Below are 19,721 nucleotides of genomic sequence, written 5' to 3'. Positions count from 1 at the left end.
AAAAAGATTATGTCGGTATGACTAGAAGAAACCTGGCGGTACGTCTGCGATAACATACATACAGTTTTGACAAAGGACACAACACAATATTAGCAAGGGTGAACACTTTCTATTCTAACAAACTGCTTTATACCCATAGCAGCCGCCATTATGTAGTTCGCGCTAATACCTCTAGGTGTCAGATCTATCGTTGGCACAAGCGATTTGTTGTAAATATAGATTTAAGTTTAGTTTAATATCTTTCTTTTTCCTATTCTTTGTCTCATCTCCTTCTAGAACTTTCTTGCTTTGTCTTTCTGGTTCATTATCCCTTGGGTGGGATTACCAATTCCAAGAAAGGTGTACGTAAACAAAGGGTGAGGCAAGGCCCTGGGGCCGATGAACAAAGGGTAGAGACACTTTTGGTCGGGACACTCAACGAGGACGGACGGAGAGAAGGAAGGCACGAGATAGCTAGCACGACAATCGGAGACCACTAAGTTGCGAAAGGGAAACTTGTACTCGAATCCCGAAGAATAAGGACGGAATTTGGGTAGCCACCCGATCGAATTTTAGACGATTGAAGGCTACGTTCACCCCAAGGAACTAGTAAAGGAATTGAAGAGTGCCGACACATAACATCGAGGTGCAACATTCACCCCAAGAAAAGCATCAGGCTAGTATCTCACCCAAGTCTTTAAAACCAGGAAAGTCCCAGGTATTTCTACTTTTTTTTCTTCTATTTTCCATCTTCTCTTCTTTCCTTAGTTATAATTAGCATAAGTATTAGTTTGTAAGATTCGGCCCGCGTATAGTTGTCGCGCTCGTTGATCTTTTGTTCGTTAGTATATATTGTAACGTGTGTGTGTATAGTAATTACTTGTAGTTTTTGGGATCCAAAAAACCTGTTTAGAGCGAAAATAAATTACTTTGTCACGTGAATGAAATCTAGTTATTTATTTGTAGTATCCCGCTCGCTGGACTTTGTACTTGTCGCCCTAAACCTCACACCATAATGGGCCTTCTGAAAGAGGCCCTCTTAGTGCCCACAGGGCGGAAAGAGTTAAAAAAAATCCGAATGCCATAAATGATAGCAAAGTTCAAAAATGGATGACACTGTTTAAGGAAGGTCGAAGAATGTGCATGAACCACGCTCGGGTCGTCCGTCTATAATCGTCGACGATCTTGTCCCTGCAGTAAACACCGTGATTCGGAGAAACAGACAATTTACCATTTCTACCCTATCAGTTAATTTCCCGCGATCAGTTCTTTACGAAATTTTGTCGGAAAACTTGGACTATAGAAATTGTACTCTCGATGGGATCCGAAAATGCTTACCGAGGAACACGAAATGAAAAGGGATTAGACAATATTTTGACATTTTGACCCAATACCGTGAGAAAAGTGATGAACTATTGAACCACATCTTCATGGTTAACCCAATGGTCTCCAAAGTAGAATTAGCGAACCCCAAGGGTACTCAAAGTGATACTGGGTTAAGCCAAGTTTCACTTCGAAATACTGTACGTGTGTCCTGTTAGCAGTCTGTCTAATCTTACAGTCATCCTCCCGACAAAGTAGGCTGACGATCACTCGCGAATCATTCAGGGAAAAAATTCAAATTCCGGGTAGGGGGAAATTTAGCAGCAATTATGTATTTATAGTGAAAATTTCGCAACTTTTTCTCAGTAATTTATTCCATAAAAATAGATTTTATATGTACATTTTTCTAATTTATTTAAAAACTTTTATTGCAGACGAGTGAGGTTCATTTAGACTCGACCCCCAAATGCTTCCATATCTTATAAGTGTCACATTACCAAATAGGTTGGAAAACACTGCTATACAGTAATCCTTTGTTCCTAGCTTTTTAAATTTTGTTTTATATATCCGTAATGGCAACAACCTTAATTTTGAGATTTATTAAAAAAAACAAATTGAAAATGCTATTAACGGGAAAGACATCTGTAGATGCATGCGGCATGTGAGCGCGAATGTTGGCGTCTATTTCATTTAATAGCGAGTTTGAGGCCGAAGTTTTAAACGCGTAAACGTGTACGTCGGACGTTCGGCGTCGCTTTCCTGTAAGCCTAGAAGTTTGACAATGGCGTTTGGAATGTCGAGCATGATTCCACTGACTTTCCAAACGCCATTGTCAAACTTCTAGGCTTACAGGAAAGCGACGCCGAACGTCCGACGTACACGTTTTCGCGTTGAAAACTTCGGCCTCAACCTCGCTAATATCTCAGGAAGAATTAAAGATGAAGACACGAAATTTGGCAGGGTATCTTGATTATGAGGGACATTGATGATGACAAAGATGGAGGAGGTGGGGAAATAGTGGGCGATCTCGAGAGAGATCGGGCTTAACGAAGATTACTCGTTATTCGCATTCACGATTTTGTTTATAAAACCAGTCACTACTCTCAAAATTAAAATTTTTGCCATCTTATAATAATTTATAATATAAAAACATTGTTTTTACAACAAAATCTCATGAAAGATGGCACGAGACACATAACACACGCAACTGACTGTAGGAATTTCTTTTGGCTTTTCTGGGTTGAAATCGTCGAAATGGGCAAAAATCTCTGTAGATCAAAGTTCATACGATTCCAATACTTTCGATACATAATACATTCTTTATATCATATCATAATACACTCTTTATATCATACATAATACAATACTTTCGATACTTTAATACATTCCAATACGTGTTATATACACAAGAAGCCGACAAAGTAAGTTGGAAGATTGGTTTCAGTTGCCTACAAACCAATAAAAACGAAAGGTTAAACCAATTAATGCAAGAGTTTCTAATCTTTTCCGTGTATTGACCCCTTTTAAAAAAGTATTTTTTCTGTCGACCCATTCAATGTTATGTACTTTTTTTAAACTCTTTCCGCCCTGTGGGCACTAAGAGGGCCTCTTTTAGTAGGGCTTATGGGTTCGGCCAGGCCCACAATGGGGCGGCCGGGTGGTGAGGGACGGGGCCCGACATATCCGAACGGACCACCCCCCGAAAAATTCCTGGGGATTTCTCGGCTCCGTTCGGATTCGATCCCGGGTTCCCCAGAGCGGTAGGCTGCCACCTTGACCGCTAGGCCATCCGGCCCAATGTTATGTACTATACACATATATATGTATGTATATATATTATAACCTCATACAATTTTTTAAAAAAATTATTTAAGAACAGGAAAATTTTAAATATTTGCAAAGATTTAGTCATTTCATCGACCCCCTAAAGGGTCAGATCCGACCCCGTCAAAAAACCCGTAGTTAATATAATAGAATGTATTTAACAAAATATTTCAATTTTACAATTAATAAATCACAAGAGGGACAATTGTAAGTTACTTATCAGCAGTTGATAAAAAGTGTAAATTTGATTTTGTACTCGACTTCTTCGACGAATCACCAAAACACTTTGGGTTCAAATCAAACGAGGGACTTTATTACAGAAATATAATAGTTTACAGTAACAATTCAATTGGTAATTACATTTATATTATGCACCAATTAACCTTCGTACGGAAACGATAAATTTAGAAATTCTCGAATTGATCCAACACCAAGCTTTGCCACAGAATATCTTGTAGAAATCCTAAATTGATTTCAATTCTTCTGCAACTGTGTTGCTTCTGTGTTTAATTAAAGTAATCGATGATATTAAATTTTGGCCGTTAAAAGTCGAGGGGGTGAAAAGATAATGGGGGTCGTGTGAATCTCTCGTAGGGTCAGACTTATTGACGATTTTACTCGTTATTAGCATTTACAGTTATTTGTTTTATAAAACTTGTCTATACCCCCAAAATTAATCTTTCTGCCATTGTATAAGACATCGTATAAGAGACAGAAATATAAATAAAACAGATTTGTAGGCTGTGTCCATTTATTTCAGTCTTATTATTGGTTGTAGCAATCGAGAACCTTCAATACTGGGTTTCAAATCTCAAAGTTTTCATGGGTTTCAAATTCGGTATGGATTGGATTGAATTGATGGAATAGGGAAACACTTGGGCGATCTGTTAAGGTGGGCAACTCCCTGGTAGACTTTTTATGAGAAACCCGGAAAACTACCCGTGGCCAATTTCATCTGGAATACATTACTTTGTCATGAACATGGGTGGGCGCCAGCGCATATAAAATCTGTTTATCCGAATAGCCTCTTATTGCAATTTAATGTTCTTGAGACCTCTATTCTCGGTGACACGTATGGATGCGAGACGTGGGTCAAAAAAATCCCTCACAAAAATAATCTTGGCTTTCGAAAGGAACTGCTACAGAAAACTACTGCGAATACTACTACTGGTCAGACAGGGTAAAAAACGAATAAATATATCAAAAAGTCCTTCCTACGATCTTCCTACAGATAGAAATCAGGAAAAAGTTATAATTATTTGGGCACATATGCAGAATGAACCCAGAAAGAGGATTAAACACGTGAAGGAAACTAAGAAAAGTCCAGGTGGCCAGTCCGTTGGAGAGGAGCGAACCCGCGACCAATTCCCACTGTTCAGTGGTTTTCCATTGTCGATCCCAATAAGCCGGAAGGAACTTGAACAAAATTAATTTATTTTAGAATAAATTCCATTGGATCTTGACTTAAATCGCAGACAACTCTTCGTAATTCAAAATTATAAAATTTGTAAAATTATTTACATTCTTGATTTAAAAAATGGCGTTCACTCGAACACCAAACAAAACAACAATAATGGCTGAATTATTAAATATTTTAATTTATAATTTATTTACAAGATTAAAATGAATTATTGTAATAATATTTAAATTTAAAATGAAAATAATTATGCAGAAAATAATAATTTACATTCAAATTAATCCATGCTTAAGATGGCGTAATTTACATAAGTTCGGTGGCACCACCCTCAAGAGCACTTCTTTAAGTGTGGAAGAAGTGGATTAATCTAACAATTTTAGTGTTTTACGTGGTGATTTGATTTTAAATTTACGTGCAAGTCAAGATATTTCGTTAATTTTTAGATTTTTAATTACCTTTCGATTGAAGATTTTAAGGACCTATCATTGCATCAACTAAATCATGGAAGAGCAATCGAGTAGTGACTTTGAAGAGCTTAGTAAGTATATTTGTTTTTATTCTTGTAATTATAATTGCTTTTGTGTTGGTTAAGTAAACTTTATCTTCAGCTGAAGAATATTCAAAGAGTTCCGAAGAATATTCGAAGAGTTCTGATGAACTTTCCGACTGTGAGAGGCAATGTCCAGTATGTTCGGAGTGGCACTCTGACTTTTCAGGTAAAGCGTGTCCCCGTTGTAAAGAGTTTTTCGAACAATGTGCAGGAGGATTTGAAGATCCAATTTGTTATACGAGTGCAAACTATTGCGATAACAAGAATCAAAAACGTTATTGCAACTATTGTCGACTGAACAGATGTTACGAAATGGGAATGAATGTAATAGATGTTTATGGTACGTAGCACTTTAAAGGAAGATAATTTCTTTCACTTAATATGACACACGTTTTATAACGACAGGAAACGTTGATGACTATACAAACGCTCTTCGAGTAAGGTTAAACGAAGAATGCCAGGTAAAATCATTTTTATTTTCGGTTAACGTTACCTATGGTTCCAAAATGGCGGCTCTGTTTCTGATTCAAGCAAATAGAAGAAAGAAAACAATGGGGACGCACGTTCTAACCTAACCTATTTTAATAAATTACCATAATTATTACCAACAAAATTGTTAGGTTAGGTTAGAACGTGCGTCCCCGCTGTTTTCTGATTCAAGGGAATAGAAGAAAGAAACGAGCCGCCATTTTGGAACCATAAGTAACATTTAACCATATTTTCAATTAAGGGAAAATTCAGCAGGAAACTCCCTGTTAAGCTCGTGTTCTGTTAGGTTTTTTGTATTCTACAACGCTTGTTTTTCAAAATATTTTGTTTACAACGAAAACTTTGCTGTTTTTTTTAGGGGAGGAAATTCGACAATGGAGTAAGGTGGAAGAAAGCACAAGAACAGTTTTATGTCCTTAGAGATAATTTTCATAATTGGATCTGTTGTTTCCGTGACTTTCAAAAAATGCGAAGATGCGATCAAGTAAGACGTTATAAAACTTTGTTTCTTTTGTATCTTCAGCAATCTAAAGTTGTAAACGTGGGGTTTTCACTAATCTGTTCCGTATTAAATCCTCCATTACTGGGGGTTAAAATCTTATTTACACCTTTCACCTTTTTAGTAAAACCCTTTGTTTTTTTCTTTTTGAAAATTCTCTTTTGGAATGGGTTTTTAAGCTTCCCGCTTTAAGAACAATGGTAGGTTTTTATGTGATGACGAAACCTTTACTTTTCCTAATGGTTTACTTTTAATTTTGTAGATTCTTTTAAGAGAAAAATACAAATACAGAGGACTTATAATGGAAATAGTCCAGCAGTCACTGGAGGCGCATATGGTGCTGAGATTTGAGAATTTCTTCTGGAATCCTTTCAAATATCAGAGTTCCCTCATCATCGATTTAATGAGCAGTATTCTAAAACTAACGCTGAAACTGCGCCTTTGTTCCTACGGTAGAGCAGACATTAATACTATGAAACTAAAGTTATTATTGAAGGACGACGGTAAGTAATTATTGAAAAATATTTTCTTTTAAAAATTTTCTATGAAATTTCTTGTACACTCGACAGACTTCAACGTTGAGTTAAGTGAGCTGGCAAATAATAACTTAACAGAGTTAAAGGATATGCTAAATAGTATAGAAGAGAAATTTACAGAAGCAGTAGGGCGATTTAGTTGTAAGTTATTTTTTGTTGTTTTTTACTTAAAGAAATTTTAAATTTTTGAATTCCTGTTCGATAAATTCACTATATATTTAGACAATTCCTCAATCTCCTAATTTTAAAAACACCTTTTTTTTTTTAATTATTTGTAGGAAGAGTACGACTTTTAAAACGTAATCGTGACTATAAAACAAAAATGGAACCACTCGAATTTTAAGAAATTGTGATGTTTTCAAATTTATATTTATGAAATGTTATTGTTTTATTTTAACTGGTGGTCGTCTACGCGCTAGAAATGAAATGAGACAAATGTTTGCTTTGTTCAACCTTTTAACTGCGTATTTAATGAACTCCATTGTACAGTACATGTTTACTTGATTTTAAATAAATTAATGTACGCGTGAATTTTTTTTACGTTAAAAATTGAAACCAATCCCTGACATAAAATAAAAGTAAATTTTTACATCAAATCGGAGGTGACTTCTTTGACGATTCCTTCCTAACGTAGCCTACTTTGCGATTTTTACTAATTAAACACACAATGCTGTAGCATGAGATGAACTGAGTCTAATTTTTTTTAAAATTTCTTATTGTCCTGTTAAATTTCGGTATCTGTGACATTTAATATAAAATTCTGAAAGACCCGGTGATCCTACGAATGTCTTCCTAGTAGGCAATCCTGTAATCCAATGGTTCTCAACTAGGGGTTCAGGTATTCCCAACGGGTTTGTAGAAAGTTTAGGAGTTCGTCTTCGAAGGGTCATTTAACTAGACATGAAATAAAATAGGTTAAGAACCCCTGCATTAGCGAGGTTGAGGCCGAAGTTTTAAACGTGTACGTCGGACGTCCAGCGCCGCTTTCCTGTAAGCCTAGAAGTGTGACAATGGCGTTTGGAACGCCATTGTCACACTTCTAGGCTTACAGGTCCCTTTAATCAAATTAATCTAAGAGCATGATTATGGTCCTCAGTACTAGGCAAAAGGGGCACTTTGAAAGATCATTTGTAATGTAAGTAAATTGCATAACGATAAAAACGGAAATTTGAAAAGTTAATTATATTCGGGAAAGAAATACGTGATGTCAATAGTTATTTATTTACTTATACTACAGGCAATTTTAACCACAAGTTTGAAATTATTCAGAAACTAGCGGGTGGGCCCGGCGTTGGTCGGGCAAAATTAACGATAGCGAAGATTAAGATTATTACATTATAGTCGACCTTACCTGTTTTCACAGAATGCAAGAATTGGGATCCCCTGTTTTCAGACTGACTAGAGAATTTTTAGATAGGTCTAAAAACGTTCGATTTCCCGCAAAAACGAAAAAAATCTGCGTCTTGCACGTCGCTTTTTCTTAACACTTCCGTTGTTCATGGAAGTGTTAAAGCTTTAATCCTGTCCCTCTCCCCCGTGGGGAGGAATTTCGAAAAATCCCTTGTTAGTGTGCGTTCTCGTGACGTACCCTAACTGTGTGCCACATTTCAACTCCTAACCGTTTGGGCTCTGCACTGATTATCATCATCAACTCGTCTCGATTATATAGATAAAACTAAACAGAATTTCACTTTCCAAATTGCCAATGAGTAAACATTTAAATGACATTTGCAGATACGCTTGCAAAAGCGAAAAAATAATAAAATTTATTTATTTTAGCAGGTAAAAAAATGTACTACAGTATTGATTTATAAGTACTTACATAAATATAAGCAGCCAAATATTAAAAACAACACGGAAATTGTTAAACTGTTGAATTGAAGTCTCGTTGATTATCAAGCAAGAAACTAAACTGCACATTGAGTTTTTGTAGATATCTGCATTTATAACTCAATATTCTTTCTTCCAAAGAGAACTTTGTGAATGATTCCACTTTGTGAATGATGGAGTAGAAACAAAACTGATTTCAGCTCCTACTTTCGAGGCGAAGTGTTCGTGTTGAATAATTTCTTCACTTCCGACATTTCTACTTCTAATGAATCTAACAGTGTTGTTAATGACGATAATTCATCTTCTTCGGCACCGTTTAACTCCAATTCGATATTTGTCGTGTATCTAAAAATTAATCTAGAAATTCTACAGTTTTAAAAGAATATTTTCGACAATTGCTTACGGTCTTTTAGAATTAGTTTCAGTTTCACCCTATTAAAACTTTCTACGCAACTGAAATTCTGCTGTAGTTTCAACGTCAATGTTAAGATACCCCTCATTAGCTGGGTGATGTCATTTCTTTCGTATTTTATAGGATCCCAGAAGAAAGTGTCGAAGTTCAGTATCATATGAACGTGTAGCGATCGATCGACTATTTCCATTATAGTTCCTCTGAGTCTACATTTTTCTTTTAAAGTCTCCTGCAAAATCAGTAAAAATTCTTATAAGTAAATGCCACCTGTAAAAAAAACTTAATTTTTAATCTATTTAAAGTACTGTGATAAATCTGTTAGGAGATTTATCGTATTATTTATTATAAAATGACAAAACGCTTAATTCTGAGGGCAGTAATAAGATTTCTCGATTAACGTTACCTATGGTTCCAAAATGGCGGCTCGTCTCCGATTCCAGCAAGTAGAAGCGAGGAAACAGTGGGGACTCACATTCTAACCTAACCTATTCTAATAAATTACCATAATTATTACCAACAAAATTATTAGAATGGGTTAGGTTAGGTTAGAACGTGCGTCCCCACTGTTTCCTTTCTTCTATTTGCTGGAATCGGAGACGAGCCGCCATTTTGGAACCATAGGTAACATTAACAAATTTTTTTTTTTTTTTTGAGTTTCAGGGGATGTCGAACTTTGACATTTGCAACGAAACATTTGCAAAGATTTGACCCGGGGGCCAAACCTGACAGTTATAATAATAATAATACAGTACTTTCCCGTGTTATACAGATAATAACCAGGAAAGTAAAACCCAATTGAAAATTTTACAGTTTCGTCCTAAAAATGAATCAAAAAATATTTAATTTATGCAAAATTTGGGGTTTTTTCAGTAAAAAAAAAGAGGAAAAATTGTTGATAAAAAAAACACGGATTTTTTTAAAATTACGAATTAAATTTTTACAAAAAACAAGCCAAAAAGATTCTCACTTGAACGTCTTCACTTAACGTTTGAAATTCGTTCATTTGAGAAATCCATTGGTTGAAAGTATTTTCAAAACGAAAAAACTCGTAATTTGCCTTCAACCATCTTCTATCCTCGTCCGAGTTTTTATTCTGTAAAAAGAATTTTTTTGCTTATAAATATACAGTTTTTTCCTTAAAAATGCAGAAATTCAACAACAATACAGGCACTGTTCTACTGGTAAACAAATGAGACGTTAACAAACTTATCCTTCGAACGTCTAAAAAGGATGCTTCGGAAGAAAACCCCTCTTTTATCTTAGAGAAATTCGTGCTTTTTATATGAACTTCGTTACTAACGATAACAAAATTTACCTTAAATTCTTCGCTCAATCTTAACTGTACAACTGTACAATAATCTTCCGGACTGTCTGCAAATACAAAAATGACACCGTTAGAACGAGAGAGATACAATATTCGATTAATATATATGTACATAAACCGTAAACATCCATGGCAGTCATTCCAATTTTGTAGCAGGTCATCAGTCGACAGTAACTACAAGAAAGAATGAATATATTGTTGCAGTCTCCTTCGCTGTCACAGATCGGATCGTCGAAATGTTTTAAGGAGTGGAGGAAGAAGATTTCGCAAGTACGACAAGTATTCTTGTTGGATTTAATCACTTTCGTGCATACTGAACACCTATTAACGCCATTGGGAACTGGAAAAGCTATCGTGATTGTTAAACAATAACTTTTCAAGTCGCGTAAAGTTTAGCATACTTACAATCTCCGGGTGCCTGGTCGGAACCATTCGGCTGCGCTTCCATACTTTATAAACTTGGTTGAATATTTTAAATTGAACACTCGCTACTTGAGATCCAATTAAGCCCTTTCGAACTCCTTTATGGATCTTGCCATTCCCACTTTATGCAAATTTGCCATCTTCGATATTTATTATTTGGCGTAATTAATCGTTATAATAATTTTCTTTTACAAATTAAGTTACAAATAAATTATTTATATTTTTAATTCCTTAAAACGTATCTTTACACATTACTTAACACTTATTTAAATCGGTGGCATCTCCGTGACACGTGGCAATCTCGTGAAGTCGTTCGCGTGTCGTGGAGATACCTTCAGAGAGGACTTCTCATAGCTTTCTATGAGAAGTTGGCCCTTATTTACGTGTTAGAAACGTGAAGGAAACCCGGAAAACTGCACGTGGCGAAGAGCGAACCCACGAGTACCGATGTTTGATGGTTCTATTCACTCGGCCATTGTTGGGTTCCATTTTCTCATAGAAAGTTGTCCCATACATTGCTTCATTCCATCAAATCAGTCAATTGAATTTTCCAAATTTTCGTAAATAAGAAATAATGATTTACTTCACTTTTTCACTTTTTTTCAGAGTATAGTGCCAAAAGACGTGATTAATTTATTTGTAATAGCACCCCAGGAATGGAGATCGTTGTAATTTAGCAGTATTTCTTCTGGAACAGTAGAGCACATATTTTGTACGGTATTATCGATTTGTGAGACAGTACTGTGTGCAGGCTCGTCCCCCTTTGAATTACTGGGGTAACTGTAGTCAAGGCCGGATTTTCCTATAGGCTAACTAGGCTTCAGCCTAGGGCCATTTTACACTCACGGTTTATAAATTAAATACAGGGTGATCCAAAAGTCATAGAAATATTAATAACTCGCAAATTATTTACATTAAGATGATGCGGTTTTCACGGAAATGCTTAGAAAGAAGCGGGATGTTTTTAGGTGTAATAAAAATTTCTGTACTGTGAGATCCGAGAGGGCTAAGCTGCAAGCTCGACCCCACTTATCAGCTGCCTTGCCAGGAGATGGCTTTTAGAGGGCAAGTAGTGGAGTGGGGAGGTCGCGAGTAAGTCGATAGGTGCTGGCTGTTTTCAGTAATGGACAGGTTCAACATAACACAACAACACATTTAATATAACACTTAAAGCTAGATACATAAGGTTTCCTTGGTTAATACCTCGTGATGATAACTCGCTATTCGTGGATCCTGGATTATGCGTAGTCCCAAAACATTTGCCTGAGAATCGGTAGCCCTGTCGATAGGACGGGTCCTGTGTCCACTGTTGATGTCCGCTCAGAGAACTGTGTCCAACCTCTTTTTATACAGATGACTCTCGGGGGGATTCTAATGCAAGGTGGCTTAAGTCCAATCTGTGTCTGGAATTTGTTTATGCTGATTGTCAGAAATCGAGCGTCTTATCAAACTTATTACCTCTTTCTATCCGCTACTTTTACTCATTCTACTCCATAACATTGATAACAGCTGTCAAAAAACCGAAATGAATTGCCGGGGGTGACTAAGGTCCGGGTATGTAGAGCACTTTAGTTATACAGTAAGACCCCGCTTAACGCTGTTTCGGTATTACGCGGTAGTATTGGAATTACCCGAGATCGTACGCAGTGTTGGGATCAAGGCGTAATATCAAATTTTAAAGCTTATTATCTGCGGCGGACATTCCGACAACCGATTGATAAAACAGATGGAGCAGATAAACAATCCATTAGAGATTTTTGGAAAAACTAGAATATCATGGATGCTGTAGACAGCATCAATCGTTCCTGGAATGAAGTGACCGAGAAATGTTTTGAAAAGAGTACGGAAGAATGTACGGCCGGAGCTAAGCAAGGACGTTGGCACAAGAGAATCCATTGTTGATGTCGACGAAATTGTCACGCTAGCTAACGAAACAGGGTTGGATAATATAAACGTGTGCAGGATATTGAAGAATTGTTGCAAGTTACAACCGGAGAAAGTTTTTCCAACGACGATCTTAAAGAATTAGTAGAACAGGTGCATGAAGATGACGAAATTAGCGTTTCTGAAGATGAAGAACAAAAGGAACTTACAACGGATTTTCCAAAAAACAGTTTAGCCAGTATAACGGAAATAATGGATCAGTTTATACAAAATGAAATTCAATTTTGATAGAAGTTCAAAGGCAAGACGAAGTGTCATGGATGCGATGCCTTGCCTTTGAACTTCTATCCAGGGGTGGCCAACAAGTCGATCGCGATCGACCGATCGATCGCCAAGCCAATTTTGGTCGATCGCTCGCGATGTCTTGACTTAATGTATTATATTTGTAACCGAACACAACAGTATGCATGCAGTTATGACTCGACTCATAAGCAGTGCACCACGTACTGAAACACAGTGTATAAACATAGTATGTATTTCACACCTCCCCCTCCCCACTTACACTATGCCTATAACAGTAAGTCGATCGCGAGGCATTTTTAAGATAAAAAGTGGATCTTATGTATACAAAAGTTGGCCACCCCTGCTATAGACAACTGCTGGCTGAACGAAACAGGAAAAGGCAAACGACGTTAGATAACTTCTTCACAAAGAAACAAAAGATGTCAAATGAAGACGAACCTTCCTCATCACAAACATAACTTCTTTACTCGAACTTTTTTTTTATTTTAATGAATGTTTTATGAATAAATTTCGATATTAGCAATAAACAAGTCTATAATTAATGTAATAAAAAAGTATTTAACAATAAATGTTACAATATAAAACTGATAAATTTTCCTATTCTCTGTTCTGTTTCACGTATCCCCCTAATTTACGTGTTAAGATGACCCCATTTAACGCTGTTTCGTTTAGCGCTCTGTCATCTAGGAACGCATCTCCCGCGTTAAGCTGTGTCTTACTGTACTTGTTCACATTCAAACTGTTTTATCTATCAAAAAATCACAGGAAGTAGGATGTGTGTGGGGTTTGTCCGGGTTTTGGTCTTCTCTTTCTCGGTGACCTATTGTTTGCTACTTTTCCCGGGCTACTTTGGAATATTACTTAAGTAATTCAATTAGTTAATTAACTTAATATCAGCTTCTCGCAGTCTCATTTAATGACAAGGAATGTACTATTTGGGTTTTAAAATCTTTATTACACATAAAAAAAATTCCCGCTTCATTCTAAGTATTTCTTTGAAAACCGCATCATCTTACGGTAAATAGTTTGTGAGTTATTTTTTAAAACTTTTTGTATCTTTTGAATTACCCTGTACTTTTCATTGTCCACGTTTAAACTTATTTCTTTGCCGTCAACTATAAGATTAATTTTAATCGTGGAGGTCGCCATCTTTAATCCTTTTTATCCGATCCGAACGATTTTATCCTCCACTCGAATTACAGTAGAGTCGTTAATCGGAATCCCGGTAATCGGAATCGCCGGTAATCGGAACGATCTTCAGTCGGACTGCGTCGTGCTGAATCGAACGTTTTTGATACTAGATTTACTTCTAAAGTATAATTTTTATGTTTTTATATTCTTCAATATATTTATTTTGTTTGTACAAAATGCAGAAATAATTTTTAACGATACGATAGCCTCGATTATTATAATAAAAATTTTCGTTAGGCTTAAAATCGACGAAAATCCAGCACGAAGCGACACGCAACGGAGAAAAATTCAACACGAAGCGACACGCAACGGAGAAAAGTTTGAACGTCGGACAGATTAATATATTTTTTCGTACAAAGTCGGTAATCGGAACAAATCACTAATCTGAACAACCCCAGTCCCCAATTGATTCCGATTTTCAACTCTCTACTGTAGTTTGATCGAGATCAAGTTGATCCTAGATGGTGTTTGTATACGCGGATAGATTGATCAGATCGCTATAGTTCGATTTGAACGATCCAAGTAATCTTCGATCAGTTTGATTCCAAAAGTATATACATTCCGGACACAATCAGCCTGAAATGTTAAGAAGAGAGAGAAAAATAGCAAAATAGAGCGTATTATTATTACCATTTAAATAAATAATACAGGAAAAGAATGAATCTAGTTTGCATGCTAGCAATTTTATTTTCTTGAATTATCAATACATTGTTTAAATTCATAAAAATCGCGCCATCGATTTGAATATCGTGATTTTTAAACCTAAGCACATTTTCTATTAATTATTACAGTGTACTTTTATTATTCTTCGATTACATTTATAGTAGTTACAGGCCTAATTTACGACACTCGTACTTGGTTTCTGATTGAGAAATCATTTCATTTGAAGTGGCTCCTAAGAAATCGTCAAGAAGGTTTAGAACAACCGTTGTTAATCCTATAACATTCTTACCGAATGTGATACAATTGTAGCCTTCTCTGCCGGAAGAAAGTGCTTCGACATATTCTCCGATGCAATAAAGAATTTCCTGAACACGGGTGCCGATATAATTAAAACAGCTGAGTTTAGAAGTTTCTTTTACGATGCAACCCAAATAATACGTAATATTAGCGACGAGCGGACAGAGATCTTCAAGAAGTGTCAATTGAGTGTCCAGATCCTTGCCACCACACGTGGTGCATTCGTCATCACGACCATTAATTCCAAATAGTAACGCATTGATATTGAAATAAACCGAACTAATGTTTAAACCATTGAGTAAAAGTCCTCTAAAACATTTGTCCATATTAGACTGAAGCTAAAGGAAAAAAATAATATGAATTTGGTATGTTGTAATAAGGTAATAATCGGTAAAATCGTCATTAAATCCGACCCTACTGCTGATATTCACGAATCCCGTTATCACCGCAACCTTTAACCACCAAAATTTAATACCATCAATTCCCTGTAATAAATAAACCTCCCAGCAAATTTCAGAAATTTTCCAGAAAAAGCGTAGGAGTTATTAAGCTTCGAGAGGGCACCCTGTGTGTCGTATCTCGAGTAGGGTCAGATTTAATGGCGATTTTACTCGTTATTTGCATTCACAATTTTTTTTATAACAGCTCCTCCTATCCCGAAAATTAAGCTTTTTGAGATTTTACAATAATTAAAGATATTTTATCATTAAAACTCTTTTATATCGTGGATGGCGCCATACTCTTTTCTTCTGTTATTTTTACTTTTCCGCCTCTGTTACGTATAAGAAAAATATACTAAACTAACCTGGTTTAAGGTACAGTTAATAAATTTAGCTAGATTAAAGTCCTTCAGAAGATTTTCCAATAGTCCGTCATAAGTAACCATACTTCCACCCGGCGTATTAACCGGAATGCCGCTAAATATTTCAGATACTATGTCAAGTATACCATTGTCCATCCCGTCACCCTTCAGCAGTCGTTTTGAATCCTTTTCGAGTACGTGTTCGTTCATCGGATTTCCTCCACTTCTCACGAAATCACCAGACTTTTGCCGGCTTTCTTCGATTTTTCCTCCGTATTTCTTTATTTCTTTCTCCGATTCGTGACTATTTTCTACAATTGCAATACCTGAAACAGAAAGTAAATAAATAAATTATCATCAAAGAAAATTATTTTATGTAGAGTTTTGCTTAAAACATAATAAAATATCACTATACAACTTTAATCATTGCAAATTAAACGCATAAGTTATCATTGTAGAGATTTATGTGTTACAGAAACACTCGAGTTACCAATAAGGACAACTAGAAACAGAATTGTTTTCATGCCGCTTTCAGTTCGTTGCTTGCCGAATGTTTTAATGGTAGATTTCCAGGGGCTTTTATAATTAAACACTACAATAGAGTTAGTCAGTGGCAGCCACATCTGTCCTCCTGCCAGTCAACCCATTTCGAAATTGCAGGTGCCGAGTTCGATTTCGAAAGCAATCAAATCTCTTCGTTTATTTCTGTCGATTGTGCTATTTTATAAGTATGGTAATATATTAATAATGCTAATAAAGTCGTGTGAAAATTGATTAATACATTTATGCAAAGAAGTTATTTATATATAGACAATTTTATATCTTATTTTTAATTTTATTGAATTAAAAATATATGATCTCCACCTCAAATTAGTAGTGAATTGCCCCTGTACATCAGACTTTTCCTTTAACAAAGGAGTCGTGCCGGTCATCTATCTTACATCTTTCAGAAGAAAGATTTGAATTGAAATAACATAAACTTCGGTTTTAACGGAAAATCATATGCAGTTAATTTGGGCCTTCTATACCTACTCGTTCCATTCCTCCTCTCGACTTTCATCTACCTAAATCCGTTCTCGAGATTAAGAAAAGAACAAAATTTCAAATTTAATAAATATAAAATGTTAATTTTGTAATATTCTGACGAAAATAAATGGTTTCTGGTTTCTTATTGTTCTCTAAATGAGTAAATAATTGCATCTTGTATCACGTTCGTCCTGTGACTTCTTTGTTTTAATAAATGATTACTTCTTTATGACACAAACGAATTTATACTTCGAAATTACTTAAAATATTGTATTTTAACTTAATTTACAGTTAATAATTTTTAATTACTTTGCGGTAAAGTCACACCATTGATGACGTGGCGTAGAACAGATGTTCAATTGTGTCGATTTGGTTACGAAATCAAAGCATTTAATAACAAACTTTCATATTTTATCTAATTTGATTTATACAGAAAAATAAATCATAATTTTGTTTGCTTCTAATTTAAATTATTATTTATTTCTTTTATTTTTCATATTTAAAAAGAAAAAACGTTATAAAATTTAACATTCTTAACCACAAGCTGTCGACTTAATTATAATAAATGGAGAGGCTTTGAAATTGGAAATTCGATTTTTTGTCTATATATAAATAACTCCTTTGCATGGATGTATTAATCAATTTTCACACGACTTTATTAGCATTATTAATATATTACCACACTTATAAAATAGCACAATCGACAGAAATAAACGAAGAGATTTGATTGCTTTCGAAATGGGTTGACTGGCAGGAGGACAGATGTGGCTGCCACTGACTAACTCTATTGTTGGTTTAATTATAAAAGCACCTAGAAATCCTTAATTACCTTACCTTAATTACCTTAAATACCTAAATTTTTGGGTAAACGTTCGTGCTTTTTCGTATTATAATTAAATAATTTCTAGACGTACTTAATTAAGTTTACGTGTTTAAGAAAAAAACGAAACAAACAGAAAACCAAACCCGCCTATGATACAGTTTACCAACCGGTAGTCCGAGATCTACGAAGTAGATACATGCGTGCTTCCAATCAGATAAGGTTAGGAAGTGCCGAATTAATTTTGATTATCCGTTCTACATAAATTTAGTCTTACAATGGTTAATCGACTCTCGAGCCTCCATTTACACTGTTGTAGGTCGCGATCTACGGGTTGAAGAGCAGGAACGTAAATTTAACTATTGTTCACTTTTCAACCTTCTAGACGGCGGAAATTTCAAATTTAATTGGATTATTTACATTTTAATTAAAATTTTCTATGAGGGGAAGGAAGTTAATTGGCTATAAAAGTGGAATTTATATTATTATTATTATTTTTACTCAATTAGAAGGATTTATTTCGTTCAAATCGGACTTTTAAACAATGGGAAGACAGGTGAATTAAGCGAGATTAAATGCAAAACACTCAATTATTGATACGAAGAAGATGAGTTAAGTGAGATTATAAGTGAAAATTCATCATACTGTTTCAGCGTTATAACGAGGTTATACGAGTTAAGTGAAACTATAAACAGAAATTCCTTGATTATTGTTATAACGAGAGAAGACAATTGATTTTCAGCAAACAAAAATTCACCAGTTACTAATGCAGCGTTATAACGAGGGAATGAGTTAAGTGAGTTTATAAGCAGAAATTTCTCATTTGTTGACACAATGTTAAAACAAAGAACGATGACTATATAAGCGAAAACGCCCTGAAAAGATACGACGTTATAACGAGTTAAGTGAGATTATAAGTAAAATTACAACGTCATAATGATTATAGCACTCGGTTTAATTCCTACAATAAAAGGAGTTCGCTTTACTGGCAGCCGACTAAGTCGTAAAATCGAGGTTTCTCTTATTTAACGTTATAGATTTATATTCATGCAAAAGATATTCGAATAATTCGGTAAAGCATACAAGCATGGAAGTCGAATTTCAAAATAAGTTAAACGAGCGGCAGCTTAGGGCCTGGCGTAATGAATCTATAGGTTAGGGCCTAACATTTTACAGGTATCATTATTTGGTGGAGCAAAAGGGCCTGTTATATGAAAAATCTGTTATATGTTACAGGAAGGGCCTGTTAAATGCTAGAAAAAACATCTGTAATAAATTATAGCCTAAGCTATAACTTATAACAGTTTCTTGCTATAACTTATACCATAAAAAGGCCTCAGTTTTGTCTACAAATTCTTTGACGTCATCATCAACATCATCATGACAGCAATTATAATCAATAAATGTAACATTTCTACGCTTTTTATTGAGTTTTGAATAAATTTATCACGATTTATTAAATTAAATTATCTAATTACTTCCGTTATATTCGATTCAGATTAAATATTACGAAAAAATTAAACCTAGCAAATCAAATTTTAGAATAAATACGATCATTAACGTTAACCAATCACATCATTTGTGACAATGTGGTCTCATTTAAATATCACATATTATTAATAATAACGTAATAATGTAATAATTATTATTTTAATAGCTTCATAAAATAAACTATAATATTAATTTTATGTTTTACATTAAAAAGAATACAGATAATAATAACAATCGTTTGGCTTTAATAATTTTTCATAGAAATTAAATCGCCATCTGGCGGACTTATTTAGAAATCTTTTCAAATAAAGCTAAAATTTATTTATTTTATTAATTTTATAGCATTATATTCTATAAATTACTTATTTATAAAAATATAACAATTTTTGCTATTTGATAATTTAAAATCTTGATTCAGCTTTAAATGACAAAAAAAAAATAATAAAATAAATTACATTATTATAATCCATACTTCAGAAATCTTACAGCTAACTATTGTAATACATTTAAATAAAGAAAATTTCTGATTTATTATTATTAAATTTCAATATTCTAAGAAAATAATAATAATTCTTTAAAACATTAGAAAGTTATCGCGTGACAAAATTTATATCCTGTTATTTAAACGTTGCCAACTT

At 34.7% G+C, this 19,721-nt stretch overlaps 4 protein-coding genes across 4 annotated transcripts in view; 1 reads left to right on the top strand and 3 right to left on the bottom strand.

Annotated features, from left to right (window-relative positions):
• Positions 1-19,721, bottom strand: part of LOC136986341 (meiotic recombination protein REC8 homolog) — a 220,354-nt gene that overhangs the window by 98,506 nt on the left and 102,127 nt on the right. The gene's annotated exons all lie outside the window — the stretch shown is intronic.
• On the top strand, positions 5,214-6,913 carry LOC136985814 (uncharacterized). The gene is made up of 6 exons (XM_067283177.1): positions 5,214-5,433; positions 5,499-5,554; positions 5,941-6,066; positions 6,344-6,584; positions 6,651-6,742; positions 6,896-6,913. Exons 1-6 carry the CDS (start codon positions 5,406-5,408, stop codon positions 6,911-6,913), a joined length of 561 nt encoding a protein of 186 aa, XP_067139278.1. The 5' UTR covers positions 5,214-5,405.
• LOC136985806 (uncharacterized) lies at positions 8,651-10,680 on the bottom strand. Its single transcript, XM_067283169.1, has 6 exons — positions 10,589-10,680; positions 10,302-10,523; positions 10,175-10,230; positions 9,827-9,952; positions 8,847-9,088; positions 8,651-8,792 (listed from the first exon to the last, which is right to left on the bottom strand). The coding sequence occupies exons 1-6, from the start codon at positions 10,629-10,631 to the stop codon at positions 8,651-8,653; spliced, it is 831 nt and encodes a 276-aa protein (XP_067139270.1). The 5' UTR covers positions 10,632-10,680.
• Positions 14,649-16,291, bottom strand: LOC136986257 (uncharacterized). Its single transcript, XM_067283755.1, has 3 exons — positions 16,237-16,291; positions 15,750-16,072; positions 14,649-15,282 (listed from the first exon to the last, which is right to left on the bottom strand). The coding sequence occupies exons 1-3, from the start codon at positions 16,268-16,270 to the stop codon at positions 14,812-14,814; spliced, it is 828 nt and encodes a 275-aa protein (XP_067139856.1). The 5' UTR covers positions 16,271-16,291; the 3' UTR covers positions 14,649-14,811.

Source organism: Centruroides vittatus, unplaced genomic scaffold (assembly GCF_030686945.1).
Source record: "Centruroides vittatus isolate TY-2023 unplaced genomic scaffold, ASM3068694v2 contig_1213, whole genome shotgun sequence".
NCBI classification, from domain to species: Eukaryota; Metazoa; Arthropoda; class Arachnida; order Scorpiones; family Buthidae; genus Centruroides; species Centruroides vittatus.
Note: the sequence above shows the minus strand (reverse complement) of the source record. Positions and strands in the feature narration are given on the sequence as shown.

What these genes read in the sequence shown, in the direction of transcription:
- LOC136985814 (XM_067283177.1), top strand. Translation starts at nt 5,406, where the DNA reads ATGGGAATGAATGTAATAGATGTTTATG. An exon ending in GAATGTAATAGATGTTTATG is followed by an intron (nt 5,434 to 5,498) that starts GTACGTAGCACT and finishes TTATAACGACAG; the next exon opens with GAAACGTTGATGACTATACA. An exon ending in GTTATTATTGAAGGACGACG is followed by an intron (nt 6,585 to 6,650) that starts GTAAGTAATTAT and finishes TACACTCGACAG; the next exon opens with ACTTCAACGTTGAGTTAAGT.
- LOC136985806 (XM_067283169.1), bottom strand. Translation starts at nt 10,631, where the DNA reads ATGGAAGCGCAGCCGAATGGTTCCGACCAGGCACCCGGAGATT. An exon ending in GACTGCCATGGATGTTTACG is followed by an intron (nt 10,231 to 10,301) that starts GTTTATGTACAT and finishes TTGTATTTGCAG; the next exon opens with ACAGTCCGGAAGATTATTGT. An exon ending in CTAATTCTAAAAGACCGTAA is followed by an intron (nt 8,793 to 8,846) that starts GCAATTGTCGAA and finishes ATTAATTTTTAG; the next exon opens with ATACACGACAAATATCGAAT.
- LOC136986257 (XM_067283755.1), bottom strand. Translation starts at nt 16,270, where the DNA reads ATGAAAACAATTCTGTTTCTAGTTGTCCTTATTG. An exon ending in GTTTCTAGTTGTCCTTATTG is followed by an intron (nt 16,073 to 16,236) that starts GTAACTCGAGTG and finishes TTTCTGTTTCAG; the next exon opens with GTATTGCAATTGTAGAAAAT. An exon ending in TTAACTGTACCTTAAACCAG is followed by an intron (nt 15,283 to 15,749) that starts GTTAGTTTAGTA and finishes TTTTTCCTTTAG; the next exon opens with CTTCAGTCTAATATGGACAA.